This window comes from Cyprinus carpio, chromosome B24, assembly GCF_018340385.1.
Source record: "Cyprinus carpio isolate SPL01 chromosome B24, ASM1834038v1, whole genome shotgun sequence".
Classification (NCBI taxonomy): domain Eukaryota; kingdom Metazoa; phylum Chordata; class Actinopteri; order Cypriniformes; family Cyprinidae; genus Cyprinus; species Cyprinus carpio.
Window position 1 is genome coordinate 10,318,804 of NC_056620.1, and position 18,456 is coordinate 10,337,259.

The 18,456-nt window shown below is 35.2% G+C and overlaps 1 protein-coding gene across 3 annotated transcripts in view; it reads left to right on the forward strand.

Annotated features, from left to right (window-relative positions):
* Positions 1–16,092, forward strand: part of trpa1b (transient receptor potential cation channel, subfamily A, member 1b) — an 84,671-nt gene extending 68,579 nt beyond the window's left edge. For all 3 annotated transcript variants that reach the window (XM_042752151.1, XM_042752152.1, XM_042752150.1), the window contains 22 exons: positions 412–557; positions 1,882–2,018; positions 3,600–3,648; positions 3,902–4,001; positions 4,594–4,694; positions 4,869–5,038; positions 5,276–5,440; positions 6,018–6,132; positions 6,517–6,683; positions 7,078–7,162; positions 7,255–7,314; positions 7,410–7,508; positions 7,714–7,784; positions 7,998–8,151; positions 10,077–10,166; positions 10,491–10,660; positions 11,454–11,583; positions 11,691–11,873; positions 11,977–12,045; positions 12,187–12,282; positions 12,422–12,540; positions 14,906–16,092. In XM_042752151.1, coding sequence (XP_042608085.1) covers positions 412–557; positions 1,882–2,018; positions 3,600–3,648; positions 3,902–4,001; positions 4,594–4,694; positions 4,869–5,038; positions 5,276–5,440; positions 6,018–6,132; positions 6,517–6,683; positions 7,078–7,162; positions 7,255–7,314; positions 7,410–7,508; positions 7,714–7,784; positions 7,998–8,151; positions 10,077–10,166; positions 10,491–10,660; positions 11,454–11,583; positions 11,691–11,873; positions 11,977–12,045; positions 12,187–12,282; positions 12,422–12,540; positions 14,906–15,101 — 2,672 coding nt within the window. In that variant the 3' untranslated portion in view covers positions 15,102–16,092. The remainder of the gene's footprint in view (positions 1–411; positions 558–1,881; positions 2,019–3,599; positions 3,649–3,901; positions 4,002–4,593; positions 4,695–4,868; positions 5,039–5,275; positions 5,441–6,017; positions 6,133–6,516; positions 6,684–7,077; positions 7,163–7,254; positions 7,315–7,409; positions 7,509–7,713; positions 7,785–7,997; positions 8,152–10,076; positions 10,167–10,490; positions 10,661–11,453; positions 11,584–11,690; positions 11,874–11,976; positions 12,046–12,186; positions 12,283–12,421; positions 12,541–14,905) is intronic.
* The last annotated feature ends 2,364 nt before the right edge of the window (positions 16,093–18,456 follow it).

Here is an 18,456-nt window from a genome sequence, read left to right on the forward strand (position 1 = left end):
TCAGCCAATGTCAATTGATAATGAAAATTGTGTCATCTTTTATTCACGCTCCTGTCATTCCAAACCAGTATTGCTTTTTGTTTTCTGTGGTAAGTTTGAATAATGTAAACCTCTTTTTCCACGAATTTACAATAAAGAGTGACTTGATGCAAAAAAGGACTGGCACTTCAAAAAAGTTGCAAAAGGGGACAATGTAGGCTATATTCCAAGTTTTAGCTATCGTATAACTCCAGAAAACTTAATATAATATAGAGTATGAGTTGCTTGTTTGTTTTTTGTAATTTTGGCCCCTTCCACTGTATATGTTTAGCAGACCATTTTATTTTGCTGCTTTATTCCTCTGTATGAATTGTCATGTATGGAAATATGAAGCTGAACTCTTGATCTCTACTGTTTCTCACCCTTATAAAGGAGAAGAACTGGGCATTTCCACTTCAGTGCACATTAATTATTTGGATAAAACCAAAAGTACCCCCCTCCATCTGTCTGTACGTGGGGGCAACATTGAGGTGATCAAACTTTGCATCATTAAAGGAGCCAGAGTGGATCAGCAACAGGTAAGTGCTGTTTCAAGAGGTATAAAAAAAATCTCATTTTAAATATAAGAGTTAACAAGCATCACTAAAATGATCAAAGAAATCAAATGGCCCAAAGCTTGTGATGAAATAGAAAGAGTTTATTTTTCTTTTGGCAGGGAGTCTTTGGCTGCCCATTGAACTGTATTGTAAAAAGTTCTTAAACTAATAGTTCACCCAAAAATGACATTTCTTTTTGTAATATAAAATAACATATTTTGAGAAATGTGTCTTTTTTTTGTCCATACAATGGAAGTCAATGGTAACCAAAACTGTTTTTCCATTACATAAAAAAAAAAAAAAATGCTCTGGTAAATCAGAATTCATAAGTCATAAGTTAAAATTATGAGATACTAAGTCATAATTATTAGATAAAATGTCAAAAATATGACATAAAACAAAACTATGACAACATCGAGTTTTTGTTTTATTTTATTAATTATTACTTGTGTTATCATTTTTACTTTATAATTAGTAACATAATTTTGACTTTTTAAGTCAGTTATTAACATCTAATAATTCTGGTGTCTTATATCATAATTAGGATTTATCAAGGCGGGGTGGAAATGGGCTTCTATATAATGGCCTAGAGACAAAAATCATGCCAATTTCAGTACACCCGGTGGTTTCAGGTTCCGTCTTTCCACTGAGTATATCCACCAACAATAATAATTTTCACAAAAACATATTATAAAAAACTCCCCACACAGCTAAAAAAATCAATCAGCAAACAAATTTAATAAAAACAATAACCAACCCAATATCATCAAGACTTATTTCTGTAAAAGCTTTCTGATGCATTAAACCACACTAAAGCTTACTGAGAAGTTTGGGGACAAATATAACAAAATTGCCTAATGTCAAGCTACTTTATAATGTCATGATTCTGAAAGAAAGACAAAAATAATCTTTTCATGAAATGCAGCCATAAATGAATGTGGCCTACAATGAAAACAAAAGCAGCCTGACTCTCCTGACTCTCGACCACACAGACACAAACACACTCGCACTCCTCCATTTGTTGTCTTCAGTCTGTAGCAGCAGGGTTGATGCATTCAGTAATAGCTTCAGATAGTTAAATTGATACAAATTGCAGCCACTTACGCCTATAATTGAGCTTGGCCGTTCCGTCCATTGCCACAGCAATTCAGGGTGCTCTCTCATTAATGGTTTGTGTTACTGGTGCAGCAGCTGAGAAATTGCCCCCCTCTTGCATTACCTGACCCTGCCTTTCCTACTTATGTCAAGCTAATAGCTGACTTCCATCTCAGTGTCTCTCTGTGTGTGTGGCTTGATTGTTTTGCAGTGTGACAAATCCACGGCCCTCCACTTTGCCTGCACTCAGGGTGCTCTGGAAGCCGTCAAAATCATGCTTTCTTCTTACAACAAAGTGGAAGACATCATCAACATCAGGGATGGAGCCAATCAGACCCCCTTACATAGGTCAGTTTGATGTCATGCTGCTCTCCAGTAGTTATTATGTGACCTAGTCTCCAGGTTTATCTCAGAGCTGATTGAAGCAATCTCATTTCATGTTAAGTTAGCAGATATGGGCATAAATGCCGAGGAAACCAAATAACGTAAGCAGGAAGTTCCATACTGTTGCCCAAGATGTTGCTGGTACTAGAGAATGTCTTTAAGATTTAGAACACATTTGCTAAAAGGGGGTTAGTTTTGGAAGCTTGCGTGTAATTGCAACTTTTTCACAATTGATCTCACAATGGCATTTTAGACTGGAATAAAAAGGACAAATTTGAAGCATGTTCATGCTGCTGTTTTCCATACAAGAAATACTGACCAAAGGGCTGTTCACACAAAGAATGATTATTATAACAATAACTATATGTGACCCTGGACCACAAAACCAGTCATAAGTAGAATGGCAAGAATGATTATTATAACAATAACTATATGTGAACAAATGCTAGTGTACAGCTATCCACTGTAATTACCAAACTGATATATTAACGAAAGTAAATTCCTCTCACTTCTAGGAGGCTTTAAAGTCACAAAAATAGACAAAACTACATACAGCTGGTTTAAATTCAGGTAGATTCTGATTGGCTGTCAATGTTTTTACTGAAAAAAAAAAAAAAGAAGAATTGTTATAGTAATTCCAACAATATTGTCATTATTGGTATGGTTGTGGTGTAGACTTCCCTATTGTTATAGATTTTTGTTATAGTTATAGTTATCATCCTTGGTGTGAACAGGTTATCAAACTCCAAAAAAGACACAGTTAAAGCACCATAAAGTCCAAATGATGCTACTGTATATTCCAAGTATTTTTAAGCTGTATATTGAAGACATTTAAAAAAGTTACTCACAAATCTTAAAACTTATTCACACTGTTGTGTGAATAAACTTGCTATGTTTAGTTTGATTGGGAGATACACAAAAGCAAGAGGCATTTGGTGAAATGGGAAAAGTTTTTCATTCTTGGCTGAACTATCCCTTTAAAAAGATAATAAATGTTTACATAAATGCACACAGTAGACTGCTTACAAGTAAAAAAAAAAAAATTCACTGTATGATTCAGTGCTAGGAGTGCAACATGATAGAAGATGAAAGGATCATACTAGGACTTTTGAGCAAATCCACACTGGATTTGACACTCATAACTTATTACAGAGTACAAGAAAAACCTGTTAATTATATGGTGAAACATTCATTAAAGCAACCTAACTTAGAGAGCATTCCTTGAACCATGATAGGCATTCCTGGGCTGGTGTTACAATACGTATTAGACTTATTTACTATAAAATAAATATAACCAAAGTAACAAACAAACACACACACAAAAAAACACACAAAAACACAAACACAAAATAGTTACACACACACACACACACACACACACACACACACACACACACACACACACACACATATATGTACTGTATGTATTAATGTATTAATAAAGGTTGTGCCAATAGCGCACTTGGCCTATTACAATTCACAGCTGCATTTGTTTGTTTGATTTCCATGTTTTAATGATTAACGCTGACATTCTTTTCCTAATAGAGCCACGTTGTTTGATCATGTCGAGTTGGCTGAATATCTTATTTCAAAGGTAAATGTTTGAATGGCTGCTTTGTGAGAATGTGAGCGGCTAAAACATCCGATCTCAAACCTTCATTCTGCTGTATGTGCATTCTGTGAAACAGCAAGCTGCAAAGCATGCATTGATTTTTTGATAAGACGAATATTAAGCACCCAATATCTCATCATCTTATCGTATGTCCTTTGATATCCAATATCTTGTTGTATGTCCTTAGATAAAGTCGCTAATTCACTGTTATTTGGATCTCATTTGTCTTGGAAAGGGAGCAGAAATTGACTGCACTGACTGTAAGGGACTGTCTCCTCTGCTGTTAGCCTCCAAATGCTGTGCTTGGAAAACAGTTGCATTTTTGCTGTCAGTTGGTAAACATTTTTTATAAATTTTCAGCACATTCTGGCTCCTAAATTATTTGCATGCACATTTCTGCATATTTAAATGGATAATTTCTATAGTTATCTACTCACCCTCATGTCGTTCCAAACACGTAAGACCTTCGTTCATCTATGGAACTCAAATTAAGATATTTTTGATAAAATCTGATAGCTTTCTGACCCTGCATAGACACTCTAGAATACTTCTTGAGCACAAAGAGAAACAAAAATAATGACTTTATTCAACAATTTCTTCTCTTCCATGTCAGTTTTCAACACGTGTTTTCTTTGCACACAAAAAGTATTCTTGTAGTTTCACAAAATTACTGTGGAACCATTGATGTCACATGGACTATTTTAATGATGTCCTTACTACATTCTTTGGCTCTTGAACATGGTAGTTACATTGCTGTCTATGGAGGGTCAGAAAGTTTTTGTATTTTATCAAAAATATCTTAACTTGTGTTTTGAAGATGAACGAAGGTCTTGTGGGTTTGGAATGACATGAGAGAGAGTAATTAATGACAGAATTTAAATTTTGGGGTGAACTATCCCTTTAACACATTGTCTTATTGAAAAAAAGGTGCCGATTTCAGAATCAAAGATGAAGCAGGTCGCAACTTCCTCCACTTTGTCGTTCTTCAACCAAAAGGGCTGAAAAATCTTCCTGAGACAATCTTACAGGTGTGAAAACCATCCTAAATGTCAAGTTCAGTTTGTCAGATGCAGAACACAGCTCTTTCATTTTGAAAGAAAGCCTAAAGAGTCCAAGTGACCCTGTGTTATGGATTATTGCATAATGTACTGTTTTGAACGTATGTTCTGTATATAGTTATAAGAGCCCATTGCCTCCTCCAGTGTAACGCCGTGAAGGAGATGTTGTCTGATGAGGATGTTGAAGGCTGCACTCCTCTGCACTACGCCTGCAAACTTGGCATCCACGATTCGGTCAAAAATATGCTGGGTCTCAATATCTTTGTGGGTCAAAAGTCACGGGAGAAGAAATCAGCTCTTCACTTTGCTGCAGAGTGAGAACGTTTGTAATACAGTCACAGGCACACAGCTATATGAAAATCAGATCTTTGTGCTTATTTTCTTATATATATATAAGTAATATGATCTGACCTATAATAACATATCAAAGGTATGAGTATTGTGCAGGCATTAAAACGGAAGTTCAAATGAATGCAGCGCAACTGCAAGCTTTTACATCTCATGCACTCCTAAACCTGCTAATATTAAGTGTTTTCTCCAATTTCTGTCAGATATGGGCGTATAAACACATGTAAAAGGCTGCTGGAGACCCTCACAGACTCTAAAATGCTGAACGATTGGGATGAAAAGGGTCTGACGCCCCTCCATCTTGCTTCAAGGGCAGGACACACTCAAGTTGTGGAGCTGCTGCTCAGAAGTGGTGCGCTTTTTCAAAGGTACACTATTCTTTTGTGGGAAAGTGAAACATCTAAAAGGTTTTTTTTTTTTTTTTTCTACAGTCATCACAAGCAGTTTTTACATAATTACCAGGCAGAGTTATTTTAGTATCATTGAGATACTATTATAGTTTCATCTTTGTTTAAGTTTTAGTAATTATTTTTTTTTAGTTCTTTGTTATTTTAGTACTTCAGCTTAAATTAAATTAAATGTAAATTGTCAAATAGCTCAAATAAAATATGTTTTAAAAATGTTTTTAATGTAAAATCTGGTAAAAACCAGTTAGGAGCCAATTCTCATTATTAGTTGCATATTATTAGCCTATTGGTACTTATAAAGCATATATTAATGCCTTATTCTGCATGACCATATTTTACATCCCTTAATCCTACCTGTTTTATGGTTTTAGTTTTAGTTAACAATAATAACCCTACAAGGTCATAATTGCATCAAAATCTTAAAAGCTAATATTCCAGCATTTTAGTTAAGTTTGCAGCAGCTTCACAGATCGCATTTGATTATGTTTTGAGTTCATTCAGTTCGACATTCTGTCATAAGGTCTTTTGTAATCTTCAGTGATTACAAAGGATGGTCCTGTTTACATCATGCTGTGGCTGAGGGATACACTCAGACAATAAAAATTCTCCTGTCAGCCAATGTCAAACTACTGGACGAAACGAATGAGGATGGGGTAAGCGGCGTAAAAATCCTAAACAATTACTAAGCCATAGGTAAACCACTGAAGAAGATCCAAACTTAACATAGTCTCACAAATGCAGTTCTTTTGAACTTTCTATTCATCAAATGATCCTGAAATACAATGTATCACAATTTCCACAAAAATATTAATATTGAAATATGAACTGTTTTCAACATTTATAGCTACTACATACATTTTTAAAATGTATTAAAATAGTAAACCGTTTTAGATTAGTTTTAAATTCTAATAATATTTCACAGTATTACTGTTTACACTGTATTTTTGATCAAACAAATGCATCGAACTGAGTAATTATTATCCTTTATGATTATAATTGAACAACACTGCTTATTAATCACGTGTATGCTTTAACAGAACACGGCTCTTCACATAGCTGCACAAGTGGGACACGTAGGTGCCGTTTTGCTGTTATTGGAGAGAGGAGCTGAAATCACTCTCAACAATGCTGACAACTCTTTTTTGCATGAAGCTGTGCGTAATGAGAGAAAAGATGTAGTGAACGCTATTATCGAAAATGAGAGGTAAGGAGACATCCACATTCAAGATGACCACCTTTTGGAGGACAATATTAAATATAAAAAATTACTTGGATTCCAAATTAATAACAATATGTGAATTAACATCGTAAAATCATTGTTCATTTTATTGTTGGGCTGATTATTATTATTATTATTATTTTATTTTCTAGCTGAAGCTTTAAGATAAGTAAAATAACTTTGTGTCAATTCAATATTTCCATCAAAATCATTCCATTAAGATTTTCTTTTCTAAAATGAGAAAAAAAAATCTTTTAAACTACTTTTAATAAACACTTTTAATGATTCCTTTTCAGTGTTTTGATATACAGTATATATATATATATATATATATATATAGTTTGCCAACAGTTGAAAAAGCTATATTAAATCACTGCAGGTTTGCTGAGGCAATAAAATCATTTAAAACAACATCCCGCTGTGCCGTGATGGACATCATAGAGTTTCTTCCAGAGTCTTTCAGGGTCTGTGTATTAACTTCCCACCTTATGAGTATCTATTTAAGCTATTTTTTATAACATTTTTTTGACATTAAACCCCACTCTCTTCTGAACAGCACCTTCTGGATCGGTGTATTTTAGAGTCTGATCATGATGCCAACAGTTCAGATTATCACGTAAGCCTTGCACAAATGTGCAAAAAAAGTTGCATTAAGTCTATTAATGAGGTTCCTTATTGCTATAAAGTGCAATTGTTCAATGTTGTTGGCAGATCACTTATGATTTCCGGTGGCTTCAGGCTCCTATACAGCTGAAGAAGTATGCCAAAACAGACAAATCAATGAAGTACCAACCTTTGGCAGCTATGAATGTAAGTCCCCTTAAATTATATATATATATATATATATATATATATATATATATATAGATATATATATATATATATACGCATCAAATCTAGTGATATCTGACTTTTAGAACCCATTGTACAATATGTATTCTTAAATACAAAGCTTCTATTGTTTCTGCATCCTAAAATAGTGTGAGAATAAATTGTAACTCTTGCACCACACTAGGCCATGGTGCGGTGCAACCGTCTGGAGCTCCTCACTCACCCCGTGAGCCGAAAATACCTGGAGATGAAGTGGTATGTTAAAGATGTTCTGTAACAGTTCTGGTTGTGATGTTTTAAGTCACTATGATATGCTAATTTCTACAGTCCTATACAATACAGTCACTGCATTTTACTTTAGTGCATCTGGTTAAAAATAGCAGCAGTGCAGTGTTATCACTTCAAACAAATAGACTGGTCTACATAAGCATTTGAATATCCTACTGATATTGTGTTTTATTCGGACAGGAAGGCGTATGGAAGCAAGGTTCATTTGCTTAACCTGGCTGTCTACCTGCTTGGCTTGTTGCCCCTCACATACCTCATCCTCAATCTGAGACCGAAGCAGGATGTTTTTGGCAACAGCACTTCTGTCATCATGGTGCCCGTATCTTTTAGAGAGGTAGACAGCCTTTGTTCAGAGATCTCTGGCATCTTGTAGAGAAGAGATGAGCTCAAAAGAGTTTAAGTGAACACAATGTAGAGTGTAATTCCTGTAATGTGTGGAACAAATGACAGCTGGAGATCCGTATCAGTGACAAGCAGAGAAGGGAAAGGTGAAAGAGAATAATGGTAGTTGAATTAAAATGACAATCAAATTGATTGTGAATTACTTTTCAAAGTCACACATTGTCATAAACGCTAAGAGAGAGGGAAATTATATGACCTTTTTTAGATTTATTAATATAATTCTGTCTTCTAGATGTGGTGCTACATGTCAGTGGTGTTAAAACACAAGGGAGGGTCTGGGTTTTCCTAGAGACAATTTAGGGGTCACTTTTCATGAAAAGAGTAGAAAATTCCCATTATTTTTTACATGTTGACTTTAAAATTAATTTAGGCACATCCCAAATTTTTGGTCAAAATTGTCAAATAAAAGAAGGAATCAGACAACTTTAAAGAAAATAAAACTGTAAGAATGAAGGTCTTGCCTTTCATTTAAAGGTAACAAACCATAGAATTTAGTGTAATCACACAACAATCAATCTTCTTAAGAAAGAATTTGGCATTATTTAAAGGAATAGTTTACCCAAAAATGAAAATCCACTCACCGTCAGAGACACAAGTTTGCTTCTTCTTAATTTAGCATTACAACACTTGCTCATCAATAAATCCTTTGCAGTGAATGGGTGCCGCTGGAATGAGAGTCCTAAACAGATGATAAAAACATCACAATAATCCAAAAATATTCCACATGACTCCAGTCCATCATTTAATGTCCCGTGAAGATAAAAACTGCATGTTTCTAATAAACAAATCCATCCTTAAGATGTTTTTCACTTCAAACTGTTGCTTCTGGTTACGATATGAGTACTGTAATAGCAGCAGAGCAGTGTTAACTCCAGTTTTCTCCAGTGAAAAAGTTGTCTCGTCTGAATCAGGAGAGAAACATGCACAGATCAAGCACTATTTACAAGCAAAAAAAGCTCTAAACAAATATGTCAGTGGATTTTGATATGAGACAACAACAGGGCATGGACTTTTTCACTGGACCTTTTCACTTTTTCGCTTTATCATGGATTATAGACTCAAATTTTGGCCAGAAGCAACGGTTTAGATTAAAAGTTAAAACACTTTAATGATGGATTTGTTTCTTACAAATTCACAGCTTTTTACTTCACAAGACATTTATTAGTCATGTGGATTACTTTATTGTGAAATTTTTATCAGCTGTTTGGACTTTCATTCTGACGGCACCCATTTACTGCAGAGGATTCATTGATGAGCAAGTGTTGTAATTTTAAATTAAGAATAAGCAATAATGCAATTTTTTTTTGTTTGAGTGAGGAATTCCTTTAAAGCACACCAATAATGTCAGCTTTTGTCATTATATAGAGGTCAGAAGGACCCATGATTCTTGTTGTCAAGTTGGCCTAATCTGTTATGCAATGACAAGCCAATTATTCAAGCTATCATTCATAATCACATGCACATTCTTTCACATTTGCATTCACTTCCTTATAACCTTGTCCATGTCCCATTACTTAATTTAGTAAGTGTCATTATGAATTGAATGGCATTCATCAACTTCCCACTTATTCATCAGCTCAAGGTTATAATCCCCATGAAATTAAGTATGCCTAATCTTGTACGCATATTACTATTTATCTTTTTAGAAATGGCACACAATACTCATATTTGCATTAGTATTATCCATTTTTGAGTGTGAGGAACATGCACACACCATAGCAGAGCTTTTTAATTTAGCATAATATGCTAGTTGGGTTATGAATGAAAAGAAATACAGTCATTATGTAAATGTGATTAATTCGGCGATAGTGTTGTAATGATACTCTCTCTCCCCCTCTCTCTTTTCTCTCCATCCAGCAAAAATCTTTAATCTCAGTCTGTATAATCATGGTGCTTGTCTTGAATGTGTATTCCGTTTGCAAAGAGCTGGTGCAGTTGGCTCAGCAGGTAATAGTTATTTCATCATTTCCCAAGATGCATTCACTATAAATTCCTCTCGTACTACTACAGAGACTCTCAGCAGAGGGCAATCAAACCATCACTAATCATAAATGTCATGATGCACATTAAACACACATGCCTTTTCTGTGGGGATTCCCTTGCAGGGCTCTAAGCCTTCCAGCCAAGTGATTTACCTATATACAAACACAGCTCAGATTTTGCATGCATTGTAATATACTACTCTTTGCCGCTTGCGAGGGTATTCAAATTGCACTATGTTTGGACCCTAAAGGTGATTTTATTTAACCCCTCATATCTTTTACATTACAGCAAGTAAATTACTTCACGGACTTCTCGAACCTTGCTGACTGGTGTGCAGCTATTAGCTCTTTAGTCTTTGTCATTCCCATGTGCTTCAATCTAGAGAACACTTGGCAATGGGAGGCAGGAGCTTTCGCCATTCTGACATCATGGATCGGCTTCCTGCTCTACTTTCAGAGGTCTAGTATCAGTGACCTTCCTGGAATTTTAATATGATCAAGTCACATTTTCTAGATTTATCTCAATGATATTATAGGGTTGCTGATCAATTTAAATTTCCAATCACGTTAATTACAGTACATGATATGCTGATTAATAAAATGAAGTGCTATAAATTGTATTTAGTGTATATGCTGTAAGAAATGCACCATTTATAGAGGGGTTATCAGCAGATATTTGAGATTTTTATAGATATATCAATATTAGTCGATATTTGATATTGTGCATGTTTATTTTCCATATTATTATATTTAGATTACACTACTGTTTAGAAGTTTGGAGTCAAAGATTTTTTGTTTTTTCTCCCCAATGTTTTTGTCATTTATGCTCACCAATACTGCATCTACTTGATTTAAAATGCTGTAAAAACAGTGATATTGTGAAATATTATTATAATTTAAAATAATGGTTTTCTATTTTAATACGTTTTATAATGTAATTAATTACTGTGATGCAAAGCTGAATTTTCAGCATCATTACTCCAGTCTTCAGTGTCACATGATCCTTCAGAAATCATTTTAATATATGCTGATCTGGTGCTCAAGAACTTTTCTTATTATTATCAATGTTAGTATATTTTCTTTGTGGAAACTATTATTTGCAATAGTAAAGAAGTCTAATTTTACAAAATATTTGTCTCACTTTTCACTAATGTAATGCATCCTTGTAAAAAAAAAAAAAAGATTTCTGCAAAATAGTCTAAATTGTTTGCATAAAACATCTAAATTCTCATATTCCCTTTTCACATGGCAGGTTTGAGCGAATTGGAATTTACGTGGTGATGTTTGGTGGAATCGTTAGGACCCTGGTGTGCATCATGATTCTCTTTATCTTCCTCTTACTCGCATTTGGATTGGCCTTCTATGCTTTGATGCTCCACCAGGTAAGTCCAAACAGAGAGATCATATCAACCAAGCATGACAGACCTGTCAAGTCTTGGCAAATCGGTGTGGCTTGAAAATAATGTTTACTGTTTGCTGTTTTCGACAGGATGAGTTTAGCTCCATCAGCCTTGCTCTAGCCCAGACGTTTGTGATGACAGTGGGAGAGCTGAACTACCAGAGCATATTTCTGAACGCTTATGAAAACAACCGCATGGCGTTCCCTGGGGTCACCTATTTTATTTTTGTGCTCTTTGTGCTTTTCATGCCTATTCTTCTCATGAACCTAATGGTAGGACACTCAACACTGGCCTGCTGGAAGCCGGCTATTATTGTTAATGATGGCTGCAATTTGTTAGGAGGTATTAGGCTTATTTTTCTAAATCATGTTGCAGATTGGTTTGGCAGTAGGAGATATCGCAGAGGTACAGAGAAATGCAGAGTTGAAGAGAATAGCCATGCAGGTGAGCAGACTGGATATTTCTAATTAATGTACTGTACATTATTAGCAGTATTTTGTGAAATTGTTTTATAAAACCGAGTAAGATTTAGTATAAGTAGCACATCTAGTGCATCACATTAATCAAGAAATCACTTCATTACAGATCGATCTTCACACTGCCCTTGAGGAGAAGCTACCTTACTGGTTCCTGAAGCGAGTGGACAAACCATCTATCACCATCTACCCCAATAAATGCAAGGTTTGTCTGGCGACAAATGCTATTCCTACTCTGGTCGCACATGAACTTTTGATAAAATTCTGTAAATTAACATTTTTCAAACAATATAAAAGACATTTGAGGGAATATTAACATTTAATGACAATCATTTGTTAAACAGAAAGTGCTGATGCAGGCGCTCATTGATGGTGAGATCCAAAACACAGTTCGCACCCGTCTGAACCTCTGCTCACGGCAGGGAGGGCCTCTGGAGAGAGAGCTGCACAAGCAAAAGAACAGGTGATCTCTTTGTTTTGGGTTTACTCAGGAACACCCACTAGAGCAACATAAAGGATTTGGTTTCAAAAGTGAGCAGAAACTTTTGTTCCAGTGTGAACATTTTAGAAAAGATTTCTATTTTTCTATTTATTTAACATCACAATAAAAAATGGGAAGGTTTATCAGCCTTTTTATGCAATAATATGCCTATAAAGCCATCTGTCAGAAACAAAAGTGCCAAAACTGTAGCTTTAGAAGTACAACAGCTTGTCACTGAGACATTAAGGTACCTCTGTACCTTTTAACAATATTCAAAAGTATATTTCTAAAGGATATATTAGTACTTTAAGATGTATTAAAGGTACATTAAGTGTACAGTCCCAAGCTGTTAAACAACTTTTCTGAAACCTCTACAAAACATTTGGAGCATTTGTTTTGTGATGCTGACAGAAATAAAGCACCAAAAATAATAAAGGCCTTCTTAAACAAAGCAATGAATTTGTGTAAGAAAGATTATTCATATTAACAACTTTCCAGCAGATGAGGCAGGACATAGCTCCGGTGAGAATAAGCTGGTCTTGTGAAAACCAAGTTTTGTTTACAGCATAGGAAAACCACGCTACTCTTTGGATTATAGCAAAATCCTCCAACATTTTTCTTTACAGATCCTCGTTTTGTACTTTTAATGTGTGACCAGTGTTTTGTTTAGTGTTTCTAGGGTGACAATATTTTAGTTTTCAAAAAAAAAGGACTGTGGGGGTAGGGTGCATGGAGGTTTGTTGTTGGGTTTGAGGGGGGTTAAAGTAGCCTCCAAAGTAGCGCAATGACCATATCCCAAATATCAAAACTCAAAATATAATTTCCATGCCTAAAATGCAAATTTTACAGTCAATGTTATGCAGATCGATCATATACACAACTAAAAGTCTTCCTACCAGTGGCCATCCTTCAGAAAACGGGGGCAGCTGTGGCCTAACGGTGAGAGATTTGGACTTGTAATCAGAAGGTCGCAGGTTCGAGTCTCGGTGCTGGCAGGAGTTGTAGGTGGGAGGGAGTGAATGAACAGCGCTCTCTTCCACCCTCAATACCCATGGCTGAAGTGTCCTTGAGCAAGGCACTGAACCCCCAGTTGCTCCCCGGGCGCTGGATCTATAGCTGGGTGTGTGTTCACGGTGTGTTCACTTCTCACTGCTGTGTGTGTACACTTGGATGGGTTAAATGCAGAGCACCAATTTCGAGTATGGGTCACCATACTTGACAAATGTCAATACTAAAACTTTAACCTTAACATCTACCACAGTTTTATCATAGGTAGAATGCAAAATGCTTCAATACAAGCATTGCAGCCAAATGTAATTTATGCAGTATTTTAAACCGTTAACCCAGGTTTTTATGATGAATGCATGCTAGAGTGACAATACATCCTCTTTTATGATATGGTCATTGCGCTACTTTGGAGGCTACTTTAACCCCCCTCAAAACCATAACACCCCTCCCACCTCCTGTATGCATCCTGCCCTCACTGTCCTCTTTTTTTTGAAAACTAAAATATGGTCACCCTAATGGATACACTTTATTTTGCTTCAAAATCTCGACCACTATTCACTGCCATTATAAAGCTTTGAAGAGCCAGGACATTTTTTTTTTAAATATATAACTCCAATTGTATTTATGTGAAAGAAGAAAGTCATACAGTATACACCTAGGATGGATTAAATCATGAGGTCATTTTCATTTTCGGGTGAACTGTTTCTTTAACATCTAATCACGTTGACGCATTTCATTGAAAATAAAGCTATTGTAGGTTGTTTTAAAATCGGAACACTGCAAACCAGGGTTGTTATCATTAACTGCAGCTAAAACTATTAAAAAATCTTTTTTAGAACTTGGAATAAAATAAACATTAACTAAAATAAACTTAAACTTAAGGTAGTTATCAAAGCAATATTTCTCATTTTGTTTAGTTTGTTGAACTACTTAAAGAACTAAAACTTAAAAACTATATAGATGTATAAAATAAATGACAAAAGCACAAAAAAGTACTAAAATTTTAATAGTACATTAATGATACTAAAATAACAAACCTTTCAGACTTGTGGGAGAGCAGCCTCTAGTGTTCATTAGACATAATGCACCATCAACTACACATTCAAATTCAAACATGAATGGCACAGCTCTAATTCACATATTTCACCCAGAAAGTTTCAGATAAAGTGATATATTTTCAAAATAATATTTGATATAGAGTCTACTTATAGGTTGCACAAGCATTTCGATACAACTGTGCAGTGGTTGCATCAGTTAACATTTACTTTTTTACTTTCAGCTAAGTCTATACAAGTTGTCAGACATACAGTACACTGCATTTGATCCGTCTTCCTTTCAGGTTGAAAACGATGTCCTGTTTGCTGGAGAAACAGCATAACCTGCTCAAGCTGATCATCCAGAAGATGGAAATCACTTCTGAGGCTGATGAATACGACGGCCCACATAACCCTAGAGCTCTGAAACAGCCCACTTCCTCCTCATCACAGAAGTCAAAGTGGGTCCCGCTGCTGCAAGCCATTAGGACAAAGAAGTAATATTAGAGATGATGACATCATGTGTAAATATAAGCCAAATACCCAGCCATCATTACTTATATTGGCTATATTTTGTTGTGATTTAGTATATAGTTTTAGTTGTTCTTCTTAACTGATTAAGTGTAATTGTGTAATCATAAGCTCTAATGTATTTAGAAGGTTAAACTGATATATATGAGTCAGTCTATTAAATCCACTTAAAGTTTTTACTGAACTCCGAAGAGAAGTGTTTGAATGATATCCATTGCTTTAATACATAATGAAGATCTTATAGCACCAGTACTGAAAATTAGAAGAGCATTTGAAATTAATGCACTGACAAGCTCCTAATGCAAACTTAAAGACTTGAAACTCTGTGATGCATCACATATAGATTTATCACACCAGTAGAAGATTTAGCATGTAAATTTCCTCTGGCCTTGTGCCCGGATGTAGTAACCCTGAGACTCTTTGTTATACCAAACAGTAATTTCAAAGTAGTTCTGCCAACAGGGAGCACGAGTGTGTAACCCTCATTTTTTAGGTCTGTATTATAGCTGCATTATAAAAAACTTGTTGATCAGATTGTCAATGGTGATTTCACAGACTTCAACAAGTCACTCAAGTTGGGAGTAGATTAAGACAAGCACCTGCGTGGCCGGAACACTGTAAAAATCACTTTGTGATTTTGCATGGACATCATGACATAGTAAAATTGATTACAAGGATAACACTATCCAGATTAAATTGTTTTTTTTTTTTTTTTTTTAGATTTGGTCACTTTAAGCAATACTAAACCTATGTCTTTATTGCAGTACATGTGCTTGATGCATGAAAAACCTCAATTTTAAGAAAATAAATTATATCCAATATACTGTGTTCAAGTCACCTCAGTTCTTCGAGTCTCAGTTTTTCTGACATTGAACCCCAATTAGCTGTTCTTAGGCTTTGGAGGCAAATGAGAGAAAAACAGCAATTCTCATCTGTCATCTGATCAGTGTTTCACAATATTAGGAGTTTACAGAGCCCAGATACATCACTTCTTCCTCCAAAGGGTAAGCAACATTTCTCACACCCACCACTTAAATTAAAGATTTATGCATTTTATTGTATTAAGTTATTCAAGCATTTCCATAAGTAAACCTAATGAAATGTTTTTGTGCATTACTGTAATACTAATACTAATAGCCTATAACTAGATAAAAAAGTTTGTCAAGACAAACTTTGAAGTGTAAAAAATTTTAAAAGCTGTAAGTTTGAAGTATTTTGAAGTTTAAAGTAGTTTTAATGAATAGATTGATTCAAAGGTATTCAGAGTTGTTGGTAGGGTGTTGCTATGCGGTTACTAAGGTAATTTACTAATATAATAATATTTTTAAAAGTTACTAATAAATACAAGTTTGGAATAATTAAGATTTTCATAAGAGAGTCAATTTTGCTCACCCAAGCTACATTCTTTTACTTAAAAAATGCAGTAATATTATTGCAATTTATAATAACTTTTTTTCTTTTCTTTTTCTTTTTTATATAAATATATATTTCAGTATATTTTAAAATGTAATTTATTCCTGTGTTGGCAAAGCTGAATTTTCAGCAGCCACTTCTTCAGTCTTCAGTGTCACATGATCGTTCAGAATTTATAATAATATGCTGCTCACAAAACACTTATTAATAATAAAATAAAAAATGTACTCTTTTCTGTACAATAATGTAAATGCATCTATTTTTAAAGCAAAATCTAACTACTTATTGTCTTTTCATTTTAGTGTGAGTGTATGATCTGGACATGTTCTCAGACAGGTTTTGTGAGATTCACTTCCATCAAAGTCAGGCTGGAACTGGGAGCAAATGGATAGTTCACTCTTCAGCCACTTATATCATTCAATTAAATGTGCTTGATTCAATGCAGGGGGAGGCTTGACTAAAATGGGGGCGTATTGATTTTCCTAATGGCCGTTTTGATGCTGCTACATGCCATTTGTTTTACACTGCAGCTGTGAGAGCGTGGTGACCATGGGAACCAGGGGAGGAGAGTGCTCATAGCTGATGTCATAGTCCTGCACCTGTCCCGCTTAATCATTCACACAAAACAGAGGGAGAGAAGGAAAAGAGCCACTGCCCACACTACGACCCTTAACACGCTTACCGACAGACAACTGCACATTTCTCATGTTAGCTCTGACCTAAAACAACGTGGGCAGCATTGTTCCCATGTAATTAGTCCCTGTGTGGAAGCATGGGAAAGATGTGCTTACCCAGTTGTTTAAAGCAGAGATTAGTGTTAAAATGCTATGAAAGGTGCCTCTGTTGCTGCTTCACATACATTTGTTTACTTAGACTTTACACTAAAGTATCTTGATCCTGCAGATATATATATATATATATATGTATGTTAATGTGTCCTTGGATAAGTCTCATCGTGTAAGAAAATGCAGGTCACTGAACTTGCTACTGTGCCTTATGTAATATGCATCTGCAGATTTCTAGAGATTCTTATCAGTCATAAATGCTATAAAAACTATAAACCTGTTTTCCACCAATGGGCAGAATGGTTCTCATTGTGAAACATCCCAGTTTCTTTTTCCACTGTGTTGCTGTGAAATGAAAATTATGGTGCAGTCAAATTTTCTGTTGTTCGGTCTGTTTTAATCGAGACATTTTAGTTGGAATCCATGTGAGTGGGATTTTCATGCATGAATGCGAGGGATTTCCTCATGCACATTTCATAACAGGTTCAGTTTGGTCTAACCGAAGCTGCTCAGTTTGAAAATGAAAGCTGTGCTTCATACGTCACTACACTATTGACAATAGGCTACACAATGGACCTTTTTCCCACAGAATTTTGCTAATGTGGCCCCAACTTAATTTTATTCCAAACCAAACAGCTTTCTGTTTGTTGACATGGTGAATCTGCATGACTGTTGCTAAATCTGTGTGCGAAATTCTGGATTCCAAATTCCTATTGTAAATACTGGATTTGGCCTGCATTTTTTCAAGAGACTGTTCCTTTTAGAATGTAAGTTGTCTTGGTGAATTTTGGCTACTGTGTAGTTTCACTGAGTATCAGATATAAGGAACTTTTACTCACTACTTGACTACATTTTTGAATAAACATTTAGCCTACTCTTTACTCCAACATGTTTGTGATGAGTAATGTATTTATTCATTACATTTTGCATGGCACCTAACTTTTTCTGCAGAAGTTTATTTCTACTACAAAGAAAGTGATATTGCCACCTACAGGGCATGTTTTGCCCTTACTCACCCAAACTTGTTAACAAGGCTGTTTTATGCAAATACAAGTCCATTAGCAGATACAGAAGTTGTGAATCCCAGGTTTTTTTATATGAGATGAGGACATAACTAAACACTTTTT